Source organism: Papio anubis, chromosome 14 (genome assembly GCF_008728515.1).
Source record: "Papio anubis isolate 15944 chromosome 14, Panubis1.0, whole genome shotgun sequence".
Classification (NCBI taxonomy): Eukaryota; Metazoa; Chordata; class Mammalia; order Primates; family Cercopithecidae; genus Papio; species Papio anubis.
In genome coordinates, this window is record NC_044989.1 from 93,297,766 (window position 1) to 93,317,504 (window position 19,739).

General features: G+C 43.2%; 2 protein-coding genes across 8 annotated transcripts in view; one reads left to right on the plus strand and one right to left on the minus strand.

Moving 5' to 3' along the window:
* Positions 1-1,645: 1,645 nt before the first annotated feature.
* On the minus strand, positions 1,646-6,319 carry SOWAHC (sosondowah ankyrin repeat domain family member C). The gene is given in 2 exon segments (XM_021925177.2): positions 1,646-5,572; positions 5,574-6,319. Coding segments are annotated over 2 exon segments (1,596 nt in total). The 5' UTR covers positions 6,147-6,319; the 3' UTR covers positions 1,646-4,549.
* A 110-nt stretch (positions 6,320-6,429) lies between these two features.
* SEPTIN10 (septin 10) overlaps positions 6,430-19,739 on the plus strand; it is a 70,194-nt gene continuing 56,884 nt past the window's right edge. For 3 of the 7 annotated variants that reach the window (XM_003909109.5, XM_017947842.3, XM_009184927.4), the window contains exon 1: positions 6,684-6,851. In XM_003909109.5, coding sequence (XP_003909158.1) covers positions 6,822-6,851 — 30 coding nt within the window. In that variant the 5' untranslated portion in view covers positions 6,684-6,821. Of the gene's footprint in view, positions 6,852-6,988; positions 7,246-19,417; positions 19,444-19,739 lie in introns of those variants that run through there. The other 4 variants (XM_009184926.4, XM_017947843.3, XM_003909108.5 and 1 more) reach the window with 3 other exon arrangements.

Below are 19,739 nucleotides of genomic sequence, written 5' to 3' on the forward strand. Positions count from 1 at the left end.
CTCCCGGGTTCACGCCATTCTCCTGCCTCAGCCTCCAGAGTAGCTGGGACTACAGGCGCCCGCCACCTCGCCCGGCTAGTTTTTTTTGTATTTTTTAGTAGAGACGGGGTTTCACCGGGTTAGCCAGGATGGTCTCGATCTCCTGACCTTGTGATCTGCCCGTCTCGGCCTCCCAAAGTGCTGGGATTACAGGCTTGAGCCACCGCGCCCGGCAGCAAAACTTTCTTACAAGCAAATTTACTCTTGAAAATCTGTTAAGTCGCTCATGAAGTACAATTCTAATAAAGTTGATTTTATCTTCAGGATTGGAATAACTTGCTGTTCTTTTGGCTGAGCTGCAGATGAACTGGTAGGCTGGCATTTAAGAGCCATGTTACATAAAAAATAACTTTATTTGCATAGCATGAACGCATGTTATTGAATCATCCATATTATGTAACATTATAAAATATTTAATGTTTTCCATTAAAAGACCCTTACTGAGTACCTTCAACTTGCCAGGTACTGTGCAAGGGTGGGAACATTTGTCACACATTCCTTACCAATGCATCGATGTGGAAAAATAGGCTATTAGTTAACAGAATAGGAAAGCTACTTACTGAGGTGAAACTGACATTTAAAGAGATCGAGAAAAAAAGTATAGTGCTCTTCAGGGAAAAAGCAGGTAGTTATGTGAACCATATGACTTCCGTATCTTGAGAAACAAGTTCCTGTAGAGTCATCTTCCAACCCTCTAATATTCAGTGATTTATGAAGACTTGGGTCATCATTGAAGGAATGCTGGTTTACAGCAAATTCCAAGTATTTACTACTGGAATTAATCATGTAAGAAACTCCAAATAATGCTATTTACTTAGCAAAATAAAAATAATTTTTACTAGGAAAATTTCAAAAATATCTTTAAGTGAACTGGTTAATAAATCCTTTTAAGACATGTACTTCTAAGGAAAGAAGTTATTCAAGAAAAAGAAACTACTTATCTAGTCTTTCACTTATCCTGAAAAATATTTTATGGGTTGTCATAAAACAACAAACTCCAGCAGCCATAATAGTGGGATCTCCTGGAGACAGCAATAGTGGGCGATTACACCAAGGAGTACCACATCCCTTTGCCATTCAACAGAGTTGAATTTTGCTAAAAATACAGATCACAGGCAGCCTTGATGAGGAAATTAACTCTCAATGCTTGACAGAGGTTGAAAAATGAAAAACAGTATTCCTACACCTGTCTTGAAGTCAGCCCTGGGTAGGGAGGGTTTATGGCGGATGGTGTGTGCAAAACCTATACAGCTTTTTTTTAGGTAGTGGTGCAGGTATTACCTTCTCTCCTAGTTGATTCCTCCATCACTGGTGCCAAACTACAGCTGTTTTGCTAAAAATGTGGCAATTCAACGTGCAGAAAAGGTAACGTTGTGGGAAAGCACTAACTCTTAAGATCTTACTAACAGCTTTTTACTGTGTGACCCTGAACAACCATTAACCTTTATTTTCTTATCTGTAAGTCAAGAACATATGGCCCATAATCTTAAGGGATAGGAAAAGGGTCAAATAAATTGAAACTTCAAAAAGCATTTTGTGAACTGTAAAACACAGTATATGTAAAAAGTCTAAAGGACGACAGAAACTTAAACAATTCAGAGAAAAATTCTACTGTGAACATTTTATTTTGACAAAACAAACTTTACAGATTTTACAATCTCCCAAATTTCACTTATTTAAAAAAAGGAGAGACAAGGCAACCTAGACTCCAAGATTTCAGGCATGAAAAAAACTAGTACCAGATATTCAAGTTATATATGCGAACTGCATTTTACATACCATGAAAGTGAAATGTGACAAATACTCACTAGTTTCAAGTGTACCTTATAAGAAACACATGGACATACTTGGGTTTTTTAACCACATGGTCTCATATCAATAAACATCTAAATATCTGACATACATTTTTCCATTAAAGGTAGGCGCAACTCTATGAATATCAAATTATAATCTTGCTTTTTATAATCTTGACTGGAAACTGAAAAATAAGAGGAATGTAGAGTTAAGTAGCCAAAAATGCTACTTACTGCACAAACAAGCACATCATGAAAAGGAATGCTAGTAGTTCCCCTCAGGAATGGGTTTTTGAAAATTTAAAATATTATTTTATCAGAAAAGTTAAAGCCTTTGGGGGAAAACCACGGTAAATGACATATTGACTCAATCTCTAAAGCCCTAGCAAATTATAGATTTTGTGCAATTAGTGACCAACATATACATTTAAGAGATAATACTGACTGTTCACCAGAACCTTCTGATGGTTCTGAAACATCTACTCTTTAGAGTTATTTCAGCTTTACATGTCTATGAAATTTAAGATTCCTCAATGGGACGTCATAGTTTATTCCGCACTAGATACAGGCAATATGTATAGATTTAGCACAAATGACTACTTCTCACCTTCCAGGAGCCTATTTTTATTTATACAAAATTAGATTGGTTTTTCACCCACGTGTATGCATAAGTGCTTCTCAAATTTACACAGTTCATATCTAAAATCCCACAACAAAAGGCAAACGAATGGATAATAGTTTAGATATTTCATATTTTCATTCATCTTTTTTCTTTTTTTTTTTGAGACAGAGTCTCCGCTGCCCAGGCTGGAGTGCAGTGGCATGATCTTGGCTCACTGCAACCTTCGCCTCTCAGGTTTAAGTGATTCTCATGCCTCAGCCTCCTAAGTAGCTAGGACTATAGGAACGCACCACCACACCCAGCTAATTTTTGTATTTTTAGAAGAGACACGTTTTTACCATGTTGGCCAGGCTGGTTTCAAACTCCTGGCCTCAAGTGATCCACCTACCTCGGCCTTCCAAAATGCTGGGATCACAGGCGTGAGCCACTATGCCCAGCCTTTCATCCATCTTTAAACAAATTCAATGAGCATCTAGAGACAGACATGACAAAAGTGTTACAAATTTCTGTGCATTTTCTATGAATTGCTTTGTGCAGTTCACACATGGGTTCATTCACCCTGCAGGCTGTGAACTTCCTTATCCTGTAGTCTGTAGGTACTTAGGTTTCAGCAATTACATGACCCAAAAGACTAAAGAAGAAGGACTTGTTTAAATTAGTCCCTCTCAAAAACTGTTTCCAATTTTATGACAAACAGATTTCATATGCTTGTGGGTTAAATTTTAAAGTAATTATGAAGCCATTTACTCTAATATAAATGAATGAAATGTAATTAAGAACCACACTTAAGTCCTTAATTTTAATGAATGGTATTTTTCATTTATATACAAAGGAATTTAATAGCCAGCAGCATTTAAATATAGAAATAGTCCCATCTCTTCTCTATTCCCTTTTATAAAGTGCCATTTTAACTGGGTAGATTTACTACCCAGATTTTCAGTAACTACAGGATAGGTATCTAATTGTCAAGAAAAGGTTGGAAAATTAAGTTTAGCATTTTAAACATTTATAAAACATTGCTACAAGTCATAGAGACTACCAATGTAGTAAAATAAAAAGTGTACCTTACGTGAGGATCATTACGTTGGTTTAATAATTACTCCACAGGAACATGGGCTCATGAGCCAATTTGTGCTAATTATTTAAACCAGAAACAGTTTCTGTAGGTAATTCAGCTCTAAGCACCATTAAACAGGGTTATGCCAAGTAGAACAATGGTTATATGATCCTCAGAATAAACACCCCAGCAAATGCAAACTTTTAGAATAGTAACACAAGTTAGTGAGAATCCGAAGGAGAGGCAACATTTTATTTAAAACTATCATAGGCTGCTAAGTGCCCTCTTTAAATAAAATTTTGTGTAGTTATTAATGTACCTTAACACTGGTGTACCTTAATAGTGATATTAGAGATGGCTGGAAACCATACTACAGAAGTGAATGTTGCCTGTTTCTTTTGTTCAGTGATTAAAACTGAAATTGCTTTTACAAAAATAATTTAACTGCTACTTACAATACACATAAAATACCAAGAGGATTCCCATTTATTCACATTATTACCTAATTAGTATTTTTGCATTTCCACTTTGATCTGACCTTCAGTAGTACCTTAAAATACAAATGCAATTGGTAAAAAATGGGGCAGCCTGTCGTTTTCACACTCAGAAATACTACCAGTTTCATTACAATTTGCATTTTTTTGTTGCTCTTGAAAGAGTAACCCCTTATAAAATCAGATACATAAAAAGTGCACTATTCCTTACTTTGCAGACATCCAGGAATGGTTAAAGCAAAGGAACTCTCATTCATTCATTCTGTTCCCCCAATTTAGATACATTTCTAGTCTCCAGAAACGGGCTCCAGGGCAGGGAAGTGGAGGGCAGAAAAGAGGCACAGGTCAAGGTATGATGAATCTCTTAAAAAGAAATCCACTTTCCCCAGGCTGCTAACCTGAAGGGAACTCCGCCCCATCCATTCCAGTCCCTCAAGTAAGAATGCATAATTTAGCTTGTTCTTCTGGTCTCATTTCCTTATAACACCTAGTATTCAATTTCCTAAGACAAATAACCCTTAGCATTTTCTAAAAGAAACAATTTTTACCCAAATACATTGGACTTTGGTCTCAGTTTGAAGGAGGACGAGTGGCCTTTAACAGACCGTTCCTCCTCCACTTCCTCCTCCCCGCCACCCTCCAGTGGCTGTTCTGGATCCCTGAAAGAGGGTGTGGTGTGGACAATCTGGGTTCTGAAGCGGATTTTGTTGAGTCTGGGTTTTATACGTCCACTAGAGCTGCCTGAAGCTTTGCGCCCTGGATCCTTGGCTTTGCCTCCGACCCACCCCTCAGCCAAGTGGTGATGTTGGTGATGGTGATGGTAGTGATGGTCTCCTCCATCATCTAGGACGTGCGAGAGTTTGTAGGTGATGAGATGCGAGGGAAGCACCTTTGAAAGCCTCCAGCGCCCACCGCTGCTACCCGCGGCGCTTTCCCCGTCACCCTCGTCCAGGGCTCCCACCAGGTTCTTGATCTCCTCAGCGATGCTCTGACTCAGGTACTGGGAGGCCTTTTTCCCACTGTAGTCCCTGATGTCCACATCGGCGTCGTAGGCCCCCACCAGCAGCTTCACGACCTCCACGTGCCCGTGCATGGCTGCCAAGTGCAGGGCGGTGTAACCCCCGCTCGTCCTGGCGTTGATGTTCACCGGCAGCTGGTGTTTGTTGGCGAAGTTGACTAGCATGGCCAGAAGCTCCTGCCTTCCGTGCTTGGCGGCCCAATGCAGGCAAGTGAAGCCGGTAATGAAGTCCCGCTTGACCAGCAGGCCGGGCTCGCAGGTGAGCAAGCCCTCCAGGCTGTCCCACTTGCCATCGGAGGCAGAGAGCATCCAGGCGTGCTCCAGGGGGTCTAGCGTCACGGAGCCTCCGCCGCTGCTCTCCTCCTCCGCGGACGACGAGGCCACCGATGCGCTGTCTGAGTCGCCACCGCCTCTGCCGCGTCCTCCCCCGGAGGAGCTGCCCGGGCTGCTGCCCCCGGGACACACGCTCCTCTTCAGCTGCGGGGAACTGCCCATCACCAGGTCGCGGAAGTTCTGGCGGGCCGGCCTCTGTGCGGTGGCCCCCCCCAAGGGAGCTGCTCCTGTCCGCCTCCTCGCAGCCATGGGGCGGGGGTTCCAGGTCCTCACTGGGTCCCGGGGCCGGAGTCCGGGGCAGGGGCTGCACTTCGCGCCGCGAGTTCTTCCTGCGAGCCCCGGCGCTCAGGGGCGGCCCGTGAGCGGCGGCGTGGGGCTCTCCCTCGCCCAGCTCGCGGCCCTGTCCAGGGAGCGCCTCCGGGGCCGCTGCGTCGGGGAGCCGATCGCGCACCTCGGGCCCGGCCGGGCAGTCGGGGGCCTCGGGCTCGGCGGTCACCTGGATTCGCGGCGGGTCCCCGGAGGGCTCGGACGGCCCCTCACAGAACCTCTTCTTGAGGTGCACGTACTTGGCGCCGTCGGCGGGATCGACGCGCACCGTGGCCACGGCGTTCACCAGCTCCTTGAAGTGCGCGCGGGCGCGGGCGCGCTGCTCGGGTTCGCCGCCCAGTGCGCCCCTGAAGTGCTGCACCAGCTCGGCATGGAGGGCCCGGCCCCCGCGCTCCGCCAGGAAGCGCAGCACCGCCTCGGGGCCCAGCACTGCCTCGGGGCCCCACTCTGCCGACCCCTCCATCCTAGACCGCGCTGCTCCCCCGCCAGCGGGCGGCTCAGCGCGGTCCCATCGCGGCGGGCTCCCAGCGGCCGTCTCCCGACGACGGCGGAGTCTGGCGGGCTCAGCGGGCTGCCAGCCTAGGCGTCACAGGCCGGAGAACTCGGCCACCGCCTCACTGGGCCGCGCCCGGAGGGACACGCCCCCCGCATCCCCGCCCCGCGCCCACGACAACAGGCCACGCCCACTTCCGCTCCCCGCTATATCAGCCACACCCACCTAGGGCGGCCTTGCCTCAGGGCCCGCCCACTTCCGGCCTCGCGTGGGCCGCAATCACTGTTCCGCAGTTCCCGCCTGCATTCTTCGCGCCCTCTTCCTGGAGTCCCGGCTCTCCTTCAGCCCGCCCCAACACTGACACTCAGTCCTCAGTCGTCGAGGGCAGCTCCCGCGAGGGGCTCGTTTGGCGAACTCAAAACGCTCAGCGCGCACCACCGGGCGTCCGCCCCGACCCCGCCCCCCGTCCACCGTCCCCGGAGGCCTCCAGCTCGGCCCCGCCCCTGTCCCTTCCCCGTGGCGGAGCCGCTTCGCCTCGCGCCCCGCCCGTTACTGCAGCGCTCCCGCCTTCCCGCCGCCGTTGTCGGGACCAGCCGCTCGGGGCCGGGCTGATACAGCCGCTTCATCGCGCCCCTCCCCGCGACCATGGCCTCCTCGGAGGTGGCGCGGCACCTGGTGAGTGCCGCCGACGCCGGGGCCCCAGCCCCGAGCTCCTCGGCCCCCGCGGGACTTCCCGGACCCCGACCCCGGCCCGCCGGCCCCCTGGTCCGGCCCGGGATTGTGACCCGCGCCTCCTCGGGCCCCGCCCGCCCAGTCCTTCGCGGCTTCCGCGGCGGCCGGGCGCCTGGGGCGGGACAGGAGCCTCTGCGGAGCCTGGGCGCGGCCGGACCCCGGCTCGCGAGGCACGGGGCGCGGTGCCAGCGTCGGGACGGTGGGGGAGTTCTTCTTGAACGACTTCCCGGTCTTTGCCAAAAGTTAAACCCACAGCGGTGATTGTGGGTCTCTCATGGCTGTAACGGTGTTGAGGGCGCTGTGCGGACTGGTTGAATAGCGGTCATCTTTTACAGCCGTGAGCACTTCCCAGCCTCCCTGCCCCCGGGAGAAAGCCCGGCTTCCCTGGCTTTTCAAAAGCTTTCGCGTTTTACCCAATGGTGTGGTCGTCCAAGTTTTCCTCCGAACCGTTTTTTTTCCCGCCTTGACTCTTTTGTACTCTAAAAGAACGCGTTTGTTCATTGTTTTGAACCTTTCCAGTTACTTTTGTATATTTATTTCGCTTGCTAGTAAGCCAGCGGTTTTCAAAGTGTCGTTACAACTATTTTCGTAATAGTACCAAGGACCTGTACATCGAGTTTTCCAAAGGCTACATGATATGGAATGATACCACCGTTTGGAGGGCCGATGTCTGTGTATTCTTTTTTTTTTTTTTTTTTGAGACGGAGTCTCGCTCTGTCGCCCAGGCTGGAGTGCAGTGGCTGGATCTCAGCTCACTGCAAGCTCCGGTCTGTGTATTCTTAAAAACAAATTCTCCCTTTTAATTTCTGATAGTAAACATTAGTGGCTTTAATCTATGTAAACAAAAGCCCTTTGGAGGCTGGAGACCAAAAAGTTTGAGAACTACTCTCCTAAGCAGCCTCCTACATGAGAAGTTTAAATTGTAGAAAGAGTTCAGATTGTAGGCTGAGAGATTAGAGGATCCGTCCAAAGTGACACCGTTGGTTTGTTTTATAGAACCTGGACAAAGATTTTTCTCCCCGATTCAGCCCAGGTCTCTTTTCATTCTATCGCGTATTTTAAAAAATCTCAAATTTTCTGTTTGGACCCCCTTGTCTCAGTTGCTGTGTTTGTGTGCATGTGTGAGTGAGGGAGAATTGAGGGGTCCTGGTGAGGAAAATGTGTTTTATAAACTCTTTGATTCGTAGAGTACGTATCCAGACACGCTTGAGCAGAAGAGAGCACTTCATTTAGCTGATGTTAGATTTCTTTTTAATTGTACTTAATTTGCTTTGAGACTAACTTATTTTCGAATTAAACTTTATTTTGCATTAATTGTAGATTCGTATGCAGTTGTAAGAAATAATGCAGTATAGAGAGAACCCTTTACCCAGCTTTCCACAGTAATATGTGGCAAACCCATAGTATGATATCACAACCAAGATATTGTCATTGATTGCTACGGTGAAGATAAAGGATGTTCCCAGGACCAAGAGGATCCCATAGTGCCTTTTTATAACCACACTCACTTCTTTCCTGCCCTGCCTCCTCCTTAACCCCAGACAATCAGTGATTCGTTTTTATTCCTATAGTTTTGTCATTCCAAGACTTATATAATGGAATCACCCAGTTAGTAACCTTTTGAGGTTGGATTTTTTTTTACTCAGCAAAGTTCTGGAGATTCATCCAGGTTGTTGCATTATCTGTAGTTTGCTGCCGTCGTATTCCATGGTATGATTGTGCCACAGTTTGAAGGACATCTAGGTGGTTTTCAGTTTTTGGCTCTTGGGAATAAAGCTGCTATAAACATTCATGTACAGTAACTCATAATGTAAGCATAAGTCTTCAGTTCTCTGGGATAGATGCCCAGGAATACAATTGTTGGGTCATATGGTAATTGCATGCTTAGTTTTATAAGAAACTGCCAAACTTTCTCAGAATGGCTGTGTTATTTTCCATCCCCACCAGAAGAGTAGGAGAGGTCCAGTTTTCTGCACATCCTCACCAGCGTTTGGTGTTGTCCCTATTTTTAATTTAGCCATTCTTATAGGTGTATGGTGACACCTAACTTGCATTTCTCACATTGTCACCCAGGCTAGAGTGCTGTGGTGCCAACATGGCTCACTTCAACCTCAGCCTCGACCTCCTGGGCTCAAGCGATCCTCCTGCCTCAGCCACCCCAAGTAGCTAGGACTATAGGTGTGCACCACCACACCCGGCTAATTTTTGTATTTTTTGTAGAGGCAGGGGTGTGACCATGTTGCCCTGGCTGGTCTCAAACTCCTGGGCTCAAGTGATCGTCCCATCTCAGCCTCCCAACATGTTGCCTATTTTCTAGTTAGATTTTTTTTTTTTTCTGTTGGGTTTAAAGTTTTTCAGGCATACTAAATTCCAGTCCTTTCTCAGATATGTCATCTGCAAATGTTTTCTCTCAGTCTGTAGTTTATCTTTTCATCTTCTAATAGGGTATTTTGCAAAGCAAAATTTTTAAATGTTGTTGAAATTTGTCATTTTTTCCTTTTATGGACTGTGCTTTTGGTGTCAAGTTTAAGAACTCTTTGCCTAACCTTAGATCCCAAAGATTTTCTCGTATTTTTTTCCTAAAAGTTTTATAGTTTATATTTCATATTTATGTTATGACCCATTTTGAGTTAATTTTTCTGTTAGGTGTCAGACTTAAGTTGAGGGCCATTTTTTGGCCTATGGATGTCCAGTTGCTCCAGCACCGTTTGTTGAATAGACTCACTTTCAATTACTGAATTGTTGATGCACTTTTGTCAAAAGTCAGTTGAGCATATTTGTGTGGGTCTATTTCAGTCTGTTTCTGGGTTCTCCATTAGCACACAGTCTTGATTCCTGTAGCTGTGTACATCTGAAATAAGGTAGACTGATTTCTCCCACTTGATTCCCCTCTCCCCCAGATTTTTAGGTACTCTAGTTCTGTGCCTTTTTGTGTAAGTTTTAGAATCATCTTATCTATATTTACAAATAATTTTGCTGGGATTTTGAGAGGAATTACATTAAATGTTTATATCAATTTAGGGAGAATTGATAGCTTTACTATGTTGAATTTTCTAAATCATGTACATAGTATTTCTCTTCATTTCTCGCTCTCGTTTTTTTGGAGACGGAGTGTTGCTCTGTCACCCAGGCTGGAGTTCAATAGCGTGATCTCAGCTTACTGCAACCTCCACCTCCTGGTTCAGACGATTCTCATACCCCAGCCTCCCGAGTAGCTGGGATTACAGGCATGCGCCACCACACCTGGCTAATTTTTTGTAATTTTAGTAGACACGGGGTTTCTCCATGTTGATCAAGCTGGTCTTGAACTCCCAACCTCAGGTGATCCACCTGTCTCAATCTCCCAAAGTGTTCAGGTTACAGGCATGAGCCACCGTGCCCAGCCCAGACCTTTTATTAATAGAAGAGGATATTACAACTCAGGGAAGTAGCTGGGCACAGTCGCCCACACCTGTAATCCCAGCACTTTGGGAGACCCAGACAGACGGATCATGAGGTCAAGAGATCAAGACCTCATGACCTCATGGTGAAACCCCGTCTCTACTAAAAATACAGCAATTAGCTGGGCATGGTTGCGTGCACCTGTAGTCCCAGCTACTCGGGAGGCTGAGGCAGGAGGATCGCTTGACCCTGGGAGGTGGAGGTTGCGGTAAGCCGAGATCGTACTACTGCACTGCAGTCTGGCAACAGAGCGAGACTCTTTCTTAAAAAAAAACAAAAAACAAAAAAAAAACACTTCAGGTAAGTTTAGTGTCTCGCTCAAGGAATCAGAGCTAGTGATCGTGAGATTGCTCTGTGTCATATTGTCCCTGCCATTATCTCCACCATGCCCCTTATTAGGGAATTGCATCATTTTATGATTCAGGAGATCCTGACTGTATAATTAGTTATTGCTGACTGAGATAGTGGATCTTGAAACAGTGTTGAGTACAGTCCACTGGCTGCCTTTTCCTCTCTTGAGAAACAGCCGTAATTTTCCACTTCTTCAGTTATCCTTACCTTTTAAGTGGTGTCTAAATCTTTGCAATTCCTGTCCACATTTGTCATTTTCTGTCTTAGCTACAATGCTTCTGAACTTTTTTTCTCATTCCTTCTCAGTTATTCTTCAGTGAGGATAATTTTTGTATCTAAGAGGCTTCTCTCATTTGTTTTACTTTCTGTCTTGAAGTTGTGATTCTTAATTCTTTCCTTTCATGTCCTGTTAATTACCATCTCCGCGCCTTCGGATATTCCCATCTCTTCATCTGGAGATCCTATAATCATTGTAGTATAATGAAAGACTCAGTTCCCATGCTACTTCCTCTGAAGCTTTCCCAGAGAACCCCAGCCCCTGGCAGCCAGACTACTTCTCATTTGGCATTTGGTCATATGCTACCTTGCAGTACCTCCTAATTTATGTTTTTGTGTTGTTAACCTTTTGCATCAAGTAAGCTCTGCATTTTTTCGTCCTTAATTAAATGATCTGCCTTCAGGAAGAGCAACCTGTGTTATTCTTTGTATCCTCCATAGCCATACTCATATATCGTTGAGGACAGGTGTTGATTTTTTTTATATGGAAAGTATGTTATCTTGGACAATTTTACTCTTGCTGAATGTTAAATGAATAAATTATAGATGCTTGCAGGCAGCTAGGAGCTGTTTGTTCATCTACATGTATGGTCTAATGAAGCCCCACCTTCCCTAGGCTGTAACACTGATAGTCTCATACTTTTCAGATATTCCCAGACTGATTTTCATTATAACGTAGTCCCAGACTCTGTTTGGATTAATTGATTGATTGATTGATTATATTTTGGTGTGTGGGAAAGAAGGAGAAGGATACTCTTAAATTTTTATAATCTACTGCAGGATAGATTCCCTCTCTTCAAGAATATGTACAGGACCCTTGTTTTCAACCATATTAATGTAATTTGTCTCTGCTTTAGATTTTGGGCATTCCTAGTATAAAATGCCTGATGCGCAAAGCTTTTGTAATGAGAACTTTAATTCTTACACTTTCTTCTGATTACATCTGGAAGGTTGATTTAGATAATGCTTTATTTAGAAAATTTAATATTTTTCAGGATTTGTATCTACTACTGATTTAAGGATTATGGAGGAGGAATCACATATCTCATAGTCATAATGACAAAAGTAAACTGTTAAATTCTAATGTTAAACACCGTAAAACAAATAAGATTTAATAGCTTGGGATATAGCACTTATACTTTGTTGGTATTATTTTTAGTAAATAGGCTGCCTGGTCTGTGCCAGGTAGGATGGGGTTCCCAGCCCCTTCACACTAGTTTCAGCCTAACTTCACATAACCAAGGAGCTTATCAAAGATAAGGTGGAAATGTGGCTATTCTCTGATTTCCTTTACCTTCCTCCCTTAAGAATCAGGTCAAGTTTATCCTGCCCTCTGTGTGGTCTGTATTTATGGGGATAGCAAGAAAGTCCTATTGTCTTAGAGTGTCTGTTGCATAGAAAGAGTTCACAAATTGTGAAATATTAGGTAGGGAGTATATTGATGGATACCTTGAATGTTTAGTGAGTGTCCATGAGAAAACTATCCCAGTTTTCTCATAGACAAATAGAAGCTGTGAATGGTGACATTTTCCCTTAGCTGCATATATACTATTTGGCAGGAACATTACCTTGAGCTCTAAGTTAGGCCAGAACTAACTCAAATGATTTTTGAAAATTAAAATGAAAAACTGCTTTTGTTATAAAGGACCTTTAAGAGGAATAGTTGACTAAGGTAATTCTATGTGAATAGATGAGAAATGTTCTCGTTGACAAATTAGTAGCTAGTTCTGCTCACTCTGAATGAGTCACGGCTTCAGAAACAGACATTGAACTTTTCCCCATCTCCAGCATAATCTTCAGTTTTTTTTCCCATTTGCACTGCATGAAATCTACTTTATAGAAAGTCCTTTTGTCGTCTTATAAAAGTATAGATACCTCCAGGCAGGTTAGTCAGTGGGTGACTTTCCTAATGCCTAGGGAGATCCTGGGAATCAAGGAAGTGAGAGTTTCCCTAGGGGTGAACACAGGTAGGTAGTTTTGATTTAGGGCAAGTTGGGTGAGGAGTTAGGGGAGGGGAGGGCTGCGAAAAGGAAGGTGGGAAAAGACTAAATCTAAACTTTGCCTTTTTCAAGGTTTGTCTAGAACAGTGTTTCTCAACATTTTTTTCATTATTGTCACCTCAGGAGAAAAATTAAATTTAAATAAAATGTAATTAATAACATTTGATTTTTATTAAATTAATTCAAGTAATTAAGTTCTCCCTAATGGGAGGAATCCAGTACTAAAGAATATACATTTTTCAGATAAGGTTGAGCTTTGCTGAAGGCCACAGACCATTTATTTATTTATTTATTTTTGTCCTCCCAAGAACCAATTTCTCCTCTCTTTAGGGGGAGAGATAATACAGGTACTGCCCGCATTGAGAATGCATGATCTATAGTTAGCCATCCTAGCAATAGGGCAACATATGTTTTTTCTTCTTAGTCTGCTACTAGATTTGAAAACAGTCTAAGACTAAATACTCTGTACATTATAAGTTAAATGAGGCATTCGAGAACCTACTCAGGACCTTAGCTGTTTGTAATATTGTTCTATGGAGATGTATTCTTACTCCAAGCAGCTTACTAATATGAATTTTTGGAAAATACAAATTATTTGTGTGATTATGATTTATACTACCTTTAAAGCTTTTTACAAAAGCTCAATATTGAGCTAAATAGTAAAGGAAGAGATGGGCACGGATTAGTGGAGAAAATCAGGCTAGACATTTTAGACAGGAAGAATATTCACTGTCTGACACTGTTTATATGCTCAGCCTTAAAATAACATGAGAAGCCTTTCAATTCTTCACTATTCCTGAAAGAAACAGCTTTGCTGGGCGCAGTGGCTCATGCCTGTAATCCCAGCACTTTGGGAGGCTGAGGTGGGTGGATCACCTGAGGTCAGGAGTTCGAGACCAGCCTGGCCAACATGGTGAAACCCTGTCTCTACTAAAAATGCAAAAATTAGCCTGTCGTGGTGGTGCGTGCCTGTTGTCCCAGCTACTCGGGAGGCTGAGGCAGGAGAATCGCTTGAACCTGTGAGACAGAGGTTGCAGTGAGCTGACATCGTGCCACTGCACTCCAGCTTGGGTGACAGAGTGAGACTCCATCTCAAAAAAAAAAAAAAAAAGAAATAGCTTTAAAATTTTTAGTGCGATTTTTTTTTTTTTAATAAAAGGGAACTTTTTAGCTATTTTCAACTTTTAGTGGCCCAGTAATCTCTGAAGATCTTTGCAGGTAATAAAGTAGTTAAGATATATTTTTCTGTGGACTTGTTCTTTGTGGCTATAACTATGTCCACTATGGTAATTGAATGCTACCAGATGCTGAAGTGCATTTACCATGGCAAGTACTTCCCTTGTGTTACCACATTTTGTTTCTTATTTTTTGTTTTTTGAGACAGAGTCTCACTTTGTCGCCAGACTGGAGTGCGGTGGTGCAACGTCGGCTTACTGCAACCTCTGCCTCCTGGGTTCAAACGATTCTCCTGCCTCAGCCTCCTGAGTAGCTGGGATTACAGGCATGTGCCACCACACCCAGAGACGGGGTTTCACCATGTTGGCCAGGATAGTCTCAATCTCTTGACTTTGTAATCCACCCTGTTTGGTCTCCTAAAGTGCTGGATTGCAGGCGTGAGACAGCGCGCCCATCCTGTGTTATCACATTTTATTCTCCCAGCCCATGAGCTGAGTACTGTTATCTCCAGTTTTTTGGATGAGATGCAACTTTCACACATCCTTGCACAAAATGTCTCTTGTTTGCTCCATGTTGTCTTTGTACCTCCTTGCCCCAGACCTCATTGCAGGCTTTGGCAGTTCTTAATGATGCAGCATTTTGCATCTGTTGCTACTATAAACAGTTAATTCTAACAGCCTTCTTAACATACATTTATACTGATGTCATGTTAACTCTTCTCCTTTGTGACATGGGTCATTGAGAGAATTTCTAGGGGCTCTCTGTTTTGGTAGAAGATAGGCTGCTTGTCATATAGTAACAGAAATTCTGTTGTATAGAAAAGAATTATAATTTACAGTTTCTATGTAACTCTGAGGACCAAAGAACCTAAGCCAGCATTATAATTTGAACAGTTGGAGAAAATATTTTAATTTTGCTTTGTATTTGCGTATTTTGCTATGTATTTTCTTTTTTGTTGATTACAAAATTATACAGATATTATTTAGTTTATCCTCAGATATTCTGATTATTTTAGCTACACTTTGCCATTTACCTACCTTTTAGTCAGAAAATTGTTATACTTTTATGAATTAACTTTGTTATTCAAGTACAATTAATTAATTAATTTATTTATTTATTTATTATTTTTTGAGATGGAGTTTCACTCTTGTGGCTCAGACTAGAGTGCCGTGGTGCGATCTCGGCTCACTTCAACCTCCGTTTCCCAGGTTCAAGCAATTCTCCTGCCTCAGCCTCCTGAGTAGCTGGGATTACAGGCACCCACCACCATGCCCAGCTAATTTTTGTATTTTTAGTAGAGACAGAGTTTTGCCATGTTGGGCAGGCTGGTCTCAAACTCCTGACCTCAGGTGATCCACCCATCTTGGCCTCCCAAAGTGCTGGGATTATAGGCATGAGCCACTGCGCCCGGCCTCAAGTACAATTTATGTACAATAAATTTACCCTTTTTAGTATAAGGTTCAATGAGTTTTGGTGAAGGCATACAGTTGTGTAACCACCAGCTATTTAAGCTAGTTCTATAACCCCCGAAAATGTCCTTGTGCTGTTGGTAGTCAACCTCTTATCCCACCCTCCTCTGACAACCACTGACCAGTTTTCTGCCTCTATTGTTTTGCCTTCCGCAGTGTCAGTTGTATGGAATTTTCATAGCCTTTGCACTGGCTTCTTTCACTCAATGCCATGCCTTTGAGATTCATCCATGTTTATCACTGAGTCATATTCCATTATATTGATGTGCCGCAATTTAGTCTATTCATCCTTTCTCCATTTAAAGAGCATATGGGCTGTTTCCAGTTTTTGGCAATTATGAATGAGGATACTGTATACCTTTACTTACAGGTTTTTGTGTGAATGTGTTTTTTGTTTTTTTGAGATGGAGTCTCACTCTGTCGCCCAGGCTGGAGTGCAGTGGCATGATTTCAGCTCACTGCAACTTCCGCCTCCTGGGTTCAAGTGATTCTCCTGCCTCAGCCTCCCGAGTAGCTGGGATTAGAGGTGTGGGCCACCATGCCCGGCTGATTTATGTGTTTTTAGTAGAGACAGGGTTTCACCATGTTGGCCAGGCTGGTCTCGAACTCCTGACCTCCAGTTGATGCACCTGCCTTGGCCTCCCAAAGTGCTGGGATTATGGGCATGAGCCACCACACCCAGCTGAATGTAAATTTTCATTTCACTTTGGTCAGTGTCTAGGAGTAGGATTGCTGAGTGGTATAGTAAGTATGAGTTTAACTTAATAAGAAACTGTCATACTGTTTACAAGTTGGTTGTACCATTTTGTATTCCTACTAGTGATGAATGAGAGTGTGTTGCTCTGCATCCTTGCCATTTTGGGTTTTTTTGTTTGTTAGTCATTCTGATAGGTATGTAGTGATATCTCACTGTGGTTTTAGTTTGCATTTCCCTAATGACTGTCATGTGCTTATTGGCCATCTGTACATCCTTGGTCAAGTGTTCCGTCTTTTCCCACTTTTCAATTGGGTTAGTGTCTAAATATTGAGTTGTACAAGTTTAAAAATATATATACACATATATATATTTCTTGTATAAGTCCTTTATGAGACAGATGAGTTACAGCTGTTTTATCTCAGTCTGTATCTTGTCTTTCTTGTTTTTTCAGTCCCTTTTTTCTTTTGAGACAGGGTCTCCCTCTATCTCCCAGGCTGAAGTGAGGGCAGGGGGGCATGATCATGGCTCACTGTAGCCTCGACTGTCTCAGCTTGGCTGATCCCCTTGCCTCAGTCTTTTGAATAGCTGGGACTATAGGTATGCGTCACCACACCTAGGTAATTTTTTAAATTTTTTGTAGAGACGGGGTTTCACCATGTTGCCCAGCTGGTCTTGAACTCCTGAACTCAAGCCATCTACCTGTTTGGGCCTCCCAAAGTGCTGGGATGACAGTTGTGAGCCACCGTGCCCAGCTCAGTCTCTTTAACTACATCTTTTGAAGAGCAGAATTTTTTTATTTAAGTCCAGTTCATCATTTTTTCTTTTATAGATTGTGCTTCTTGTGTTGTAGCTAAAAAGTATTTGCTTAACCCAAAGTCACAAAGATTTTATACCTTTTCTTCTAGAAGTTTTTAGGTCAGCTCCATTTTGCATAAATTTTTATATGTGGTACCAGATATGAATCGAGGTTCTTTTTGCTCATTTTAGCATATGGGCGTCCAATTGTTCCAGCACTGTTTTTTTTGTTGTTGTTGTTTTTGGTTTTGTTTTTTTTTTTAAACTCTACTTTCTCCATTGAGTTGCATTTGGGCCTTTGTGAAAATCTCCTCCCTACTACCACCTCAGTTACACTCTTACCACATTACTTCTTTCTTCCACAGCACTTACACGGTTTGTTTTCTTGTTTAACTCTGTCTCCTCACTATAATATAAGCCCCTTGAGGGGAAGAACCTTTGTGTGGGACAAAGGATGGGAAGGGCATCCAGGTAGAGGGAATGGCATTGCAAAGGGCTGGTGGTGAGTGGAGCTTTGGTGTGTCTGAAACATGCCAGAGGAGGACATCAGGAGCAAGATGAAGCTGGAAACTAGGTGGGGCCAGATCCCGCAGGGCCTGGGTGCAGCCGGAGTAACCAGAGGCTATGACTGGGTTCAAAAGGATTGCCTCTGAGCAGGAACAGGAATCATGTGTTTGTCAGCATAGCTGAAAGAGGGATAATCAGTGACAGTTTTCAATTCGTTATGACCTGTGTCTTGTTCCACAGCTTCCTAGGAAGGTTTGCCCACTGCTATTCTTGGTTAAGGTGGGCCATGCCTTCCTTTATGTATTCGTGATTTTAGTCAGAATACAGAAATATTTGACTAATTTTATGTTGACTGAACTTTTTCCCAGAGGGAATGTCTGGGAACTTTCTGTCATTTATGGATTTACCTTGTACCCTAGAATCTGTAGATGGAATAGTTGATTGCCACATTCCTCACGTCAATTTCCAGATCCTCCTTCTCCCGGCTAACAGTTCTGACCTCACTCAGCTGTCATACTGTCTGCTAACCACATGCCTTTGTTGCACTCATATCTGAAACACCACCTCTCCTGGTGCCTGATGGTTTAGCTACTGACTGCCTATAATTCTCTAACATTAGACCTGTCAGAATTCTGGATGATTTCAGCATCTGCATAGATTATCCTTTCAGTCCCCACCTTTTCAGTTTTCTGCCCTTGTCCTTGTGCCCCCCTAAGCGGGTAAACACACAGGGTAGAGGTGCCCATCCCTTGCTCATGCCACCTCCACATTTCCTATCTGCTTTCCCTGCCTTATTTTTCTTTCATTTATCATCCTCTAGCAAAGTGTATGCTTTACTTAGATTTTTGTCTGTCTTTTCCTAACTGGAATAGGAGCCGTGTAAGAGCAGAGATTTTTCTGTTTTTTAACTTATGCATCCCCAGTACTTAAGACAGTTTCTGTAACATAGTAGGCACTCAATACATAGCTGCTGATCAAATGCATTTTTTTAGATATTTGAGGAAGATCTGTAGTCTTTTTTCTGTATTAGTCTTTGTTAAATTCACCTAAGTAATAATATTAATAGATATCAAAAAGAAAGGGAAATATTTATTCCCCCTCCAAGACTCAGACTTCATAATACTTGTTCATATGCAGAAATCATTTTTACTTTTAACCATGGTGTTAATACAGCACAAACCTGTATTCTTCTACTGCTTAATGTCACATATCCATTTCTCTCAATTTTTTTATTTCTTCTAATCTTTGTAGTAGTAATTGCCCATTGTAGTAATAATTCCCCCATTTCAATATATGCAACTTTTTTCTTCCTTTTGACGATTTTTTTTTCTGACTATAAAAATGAGATAATATTTTATAAACTGCTGCCTGATACTAGTAATATGGTATAATTATATTCAGCCTAAAAACTAAGCCTAACTGGCTTGATTAATTAAGCTGAATCTTTAGTGCTCTTATCAGTATAGAACAATTCCAGTCTCAAGGAATCAGTGGAAACTTCAAGAGAAGTGAGAATTACCACTGGGCCATGTATATTTGTTTTGGATAATGTAAAATTTACCCTAATTATATGCTTGACTAAAGATTTGGGTGATTACATAAAAGTTCTTTGAGGGATCCAGGGTGCTCATAGGAACCATAAACTCAGTAGTTCCAAAATTGCATCAAACCTGTGCTGATTCCTCTCCTATTCTCTTTCCTGCTTCACAGTGACGTCTCTCCAGTGACCTTAGTTTGAGTCACTTGGACTCAGAATCATGAAGTCACGGGCGGACTCCCTGGCCTCTGTAGCCCCACCTTTTCTGCTGTCCTTGCATTTACATGTAAGCCTCTTTGGATTTCAATGATGTGCTCACTGTGCTTTTCCAACCATACTGATTATATTTGTACCTTTGGCATATGCTGATTCCACTACTGTCTTGTTCCTCCCCTTCCCTCCCTTCCCCACCCTTCCCCTCCCCTTCTCCACCCTTCCCCTCTTCCTCCTCTTCCCTAATTCTCCCTCCCTTCTCCACCTCTTTTCCTTCCCCTCGTTTTGATTTTGATTTTGATTTTGATCTTTTTGATTTTGCTGATCTTTTGATTTTGATTTGATTTTGCTTTCGATTTGATCTTTTTG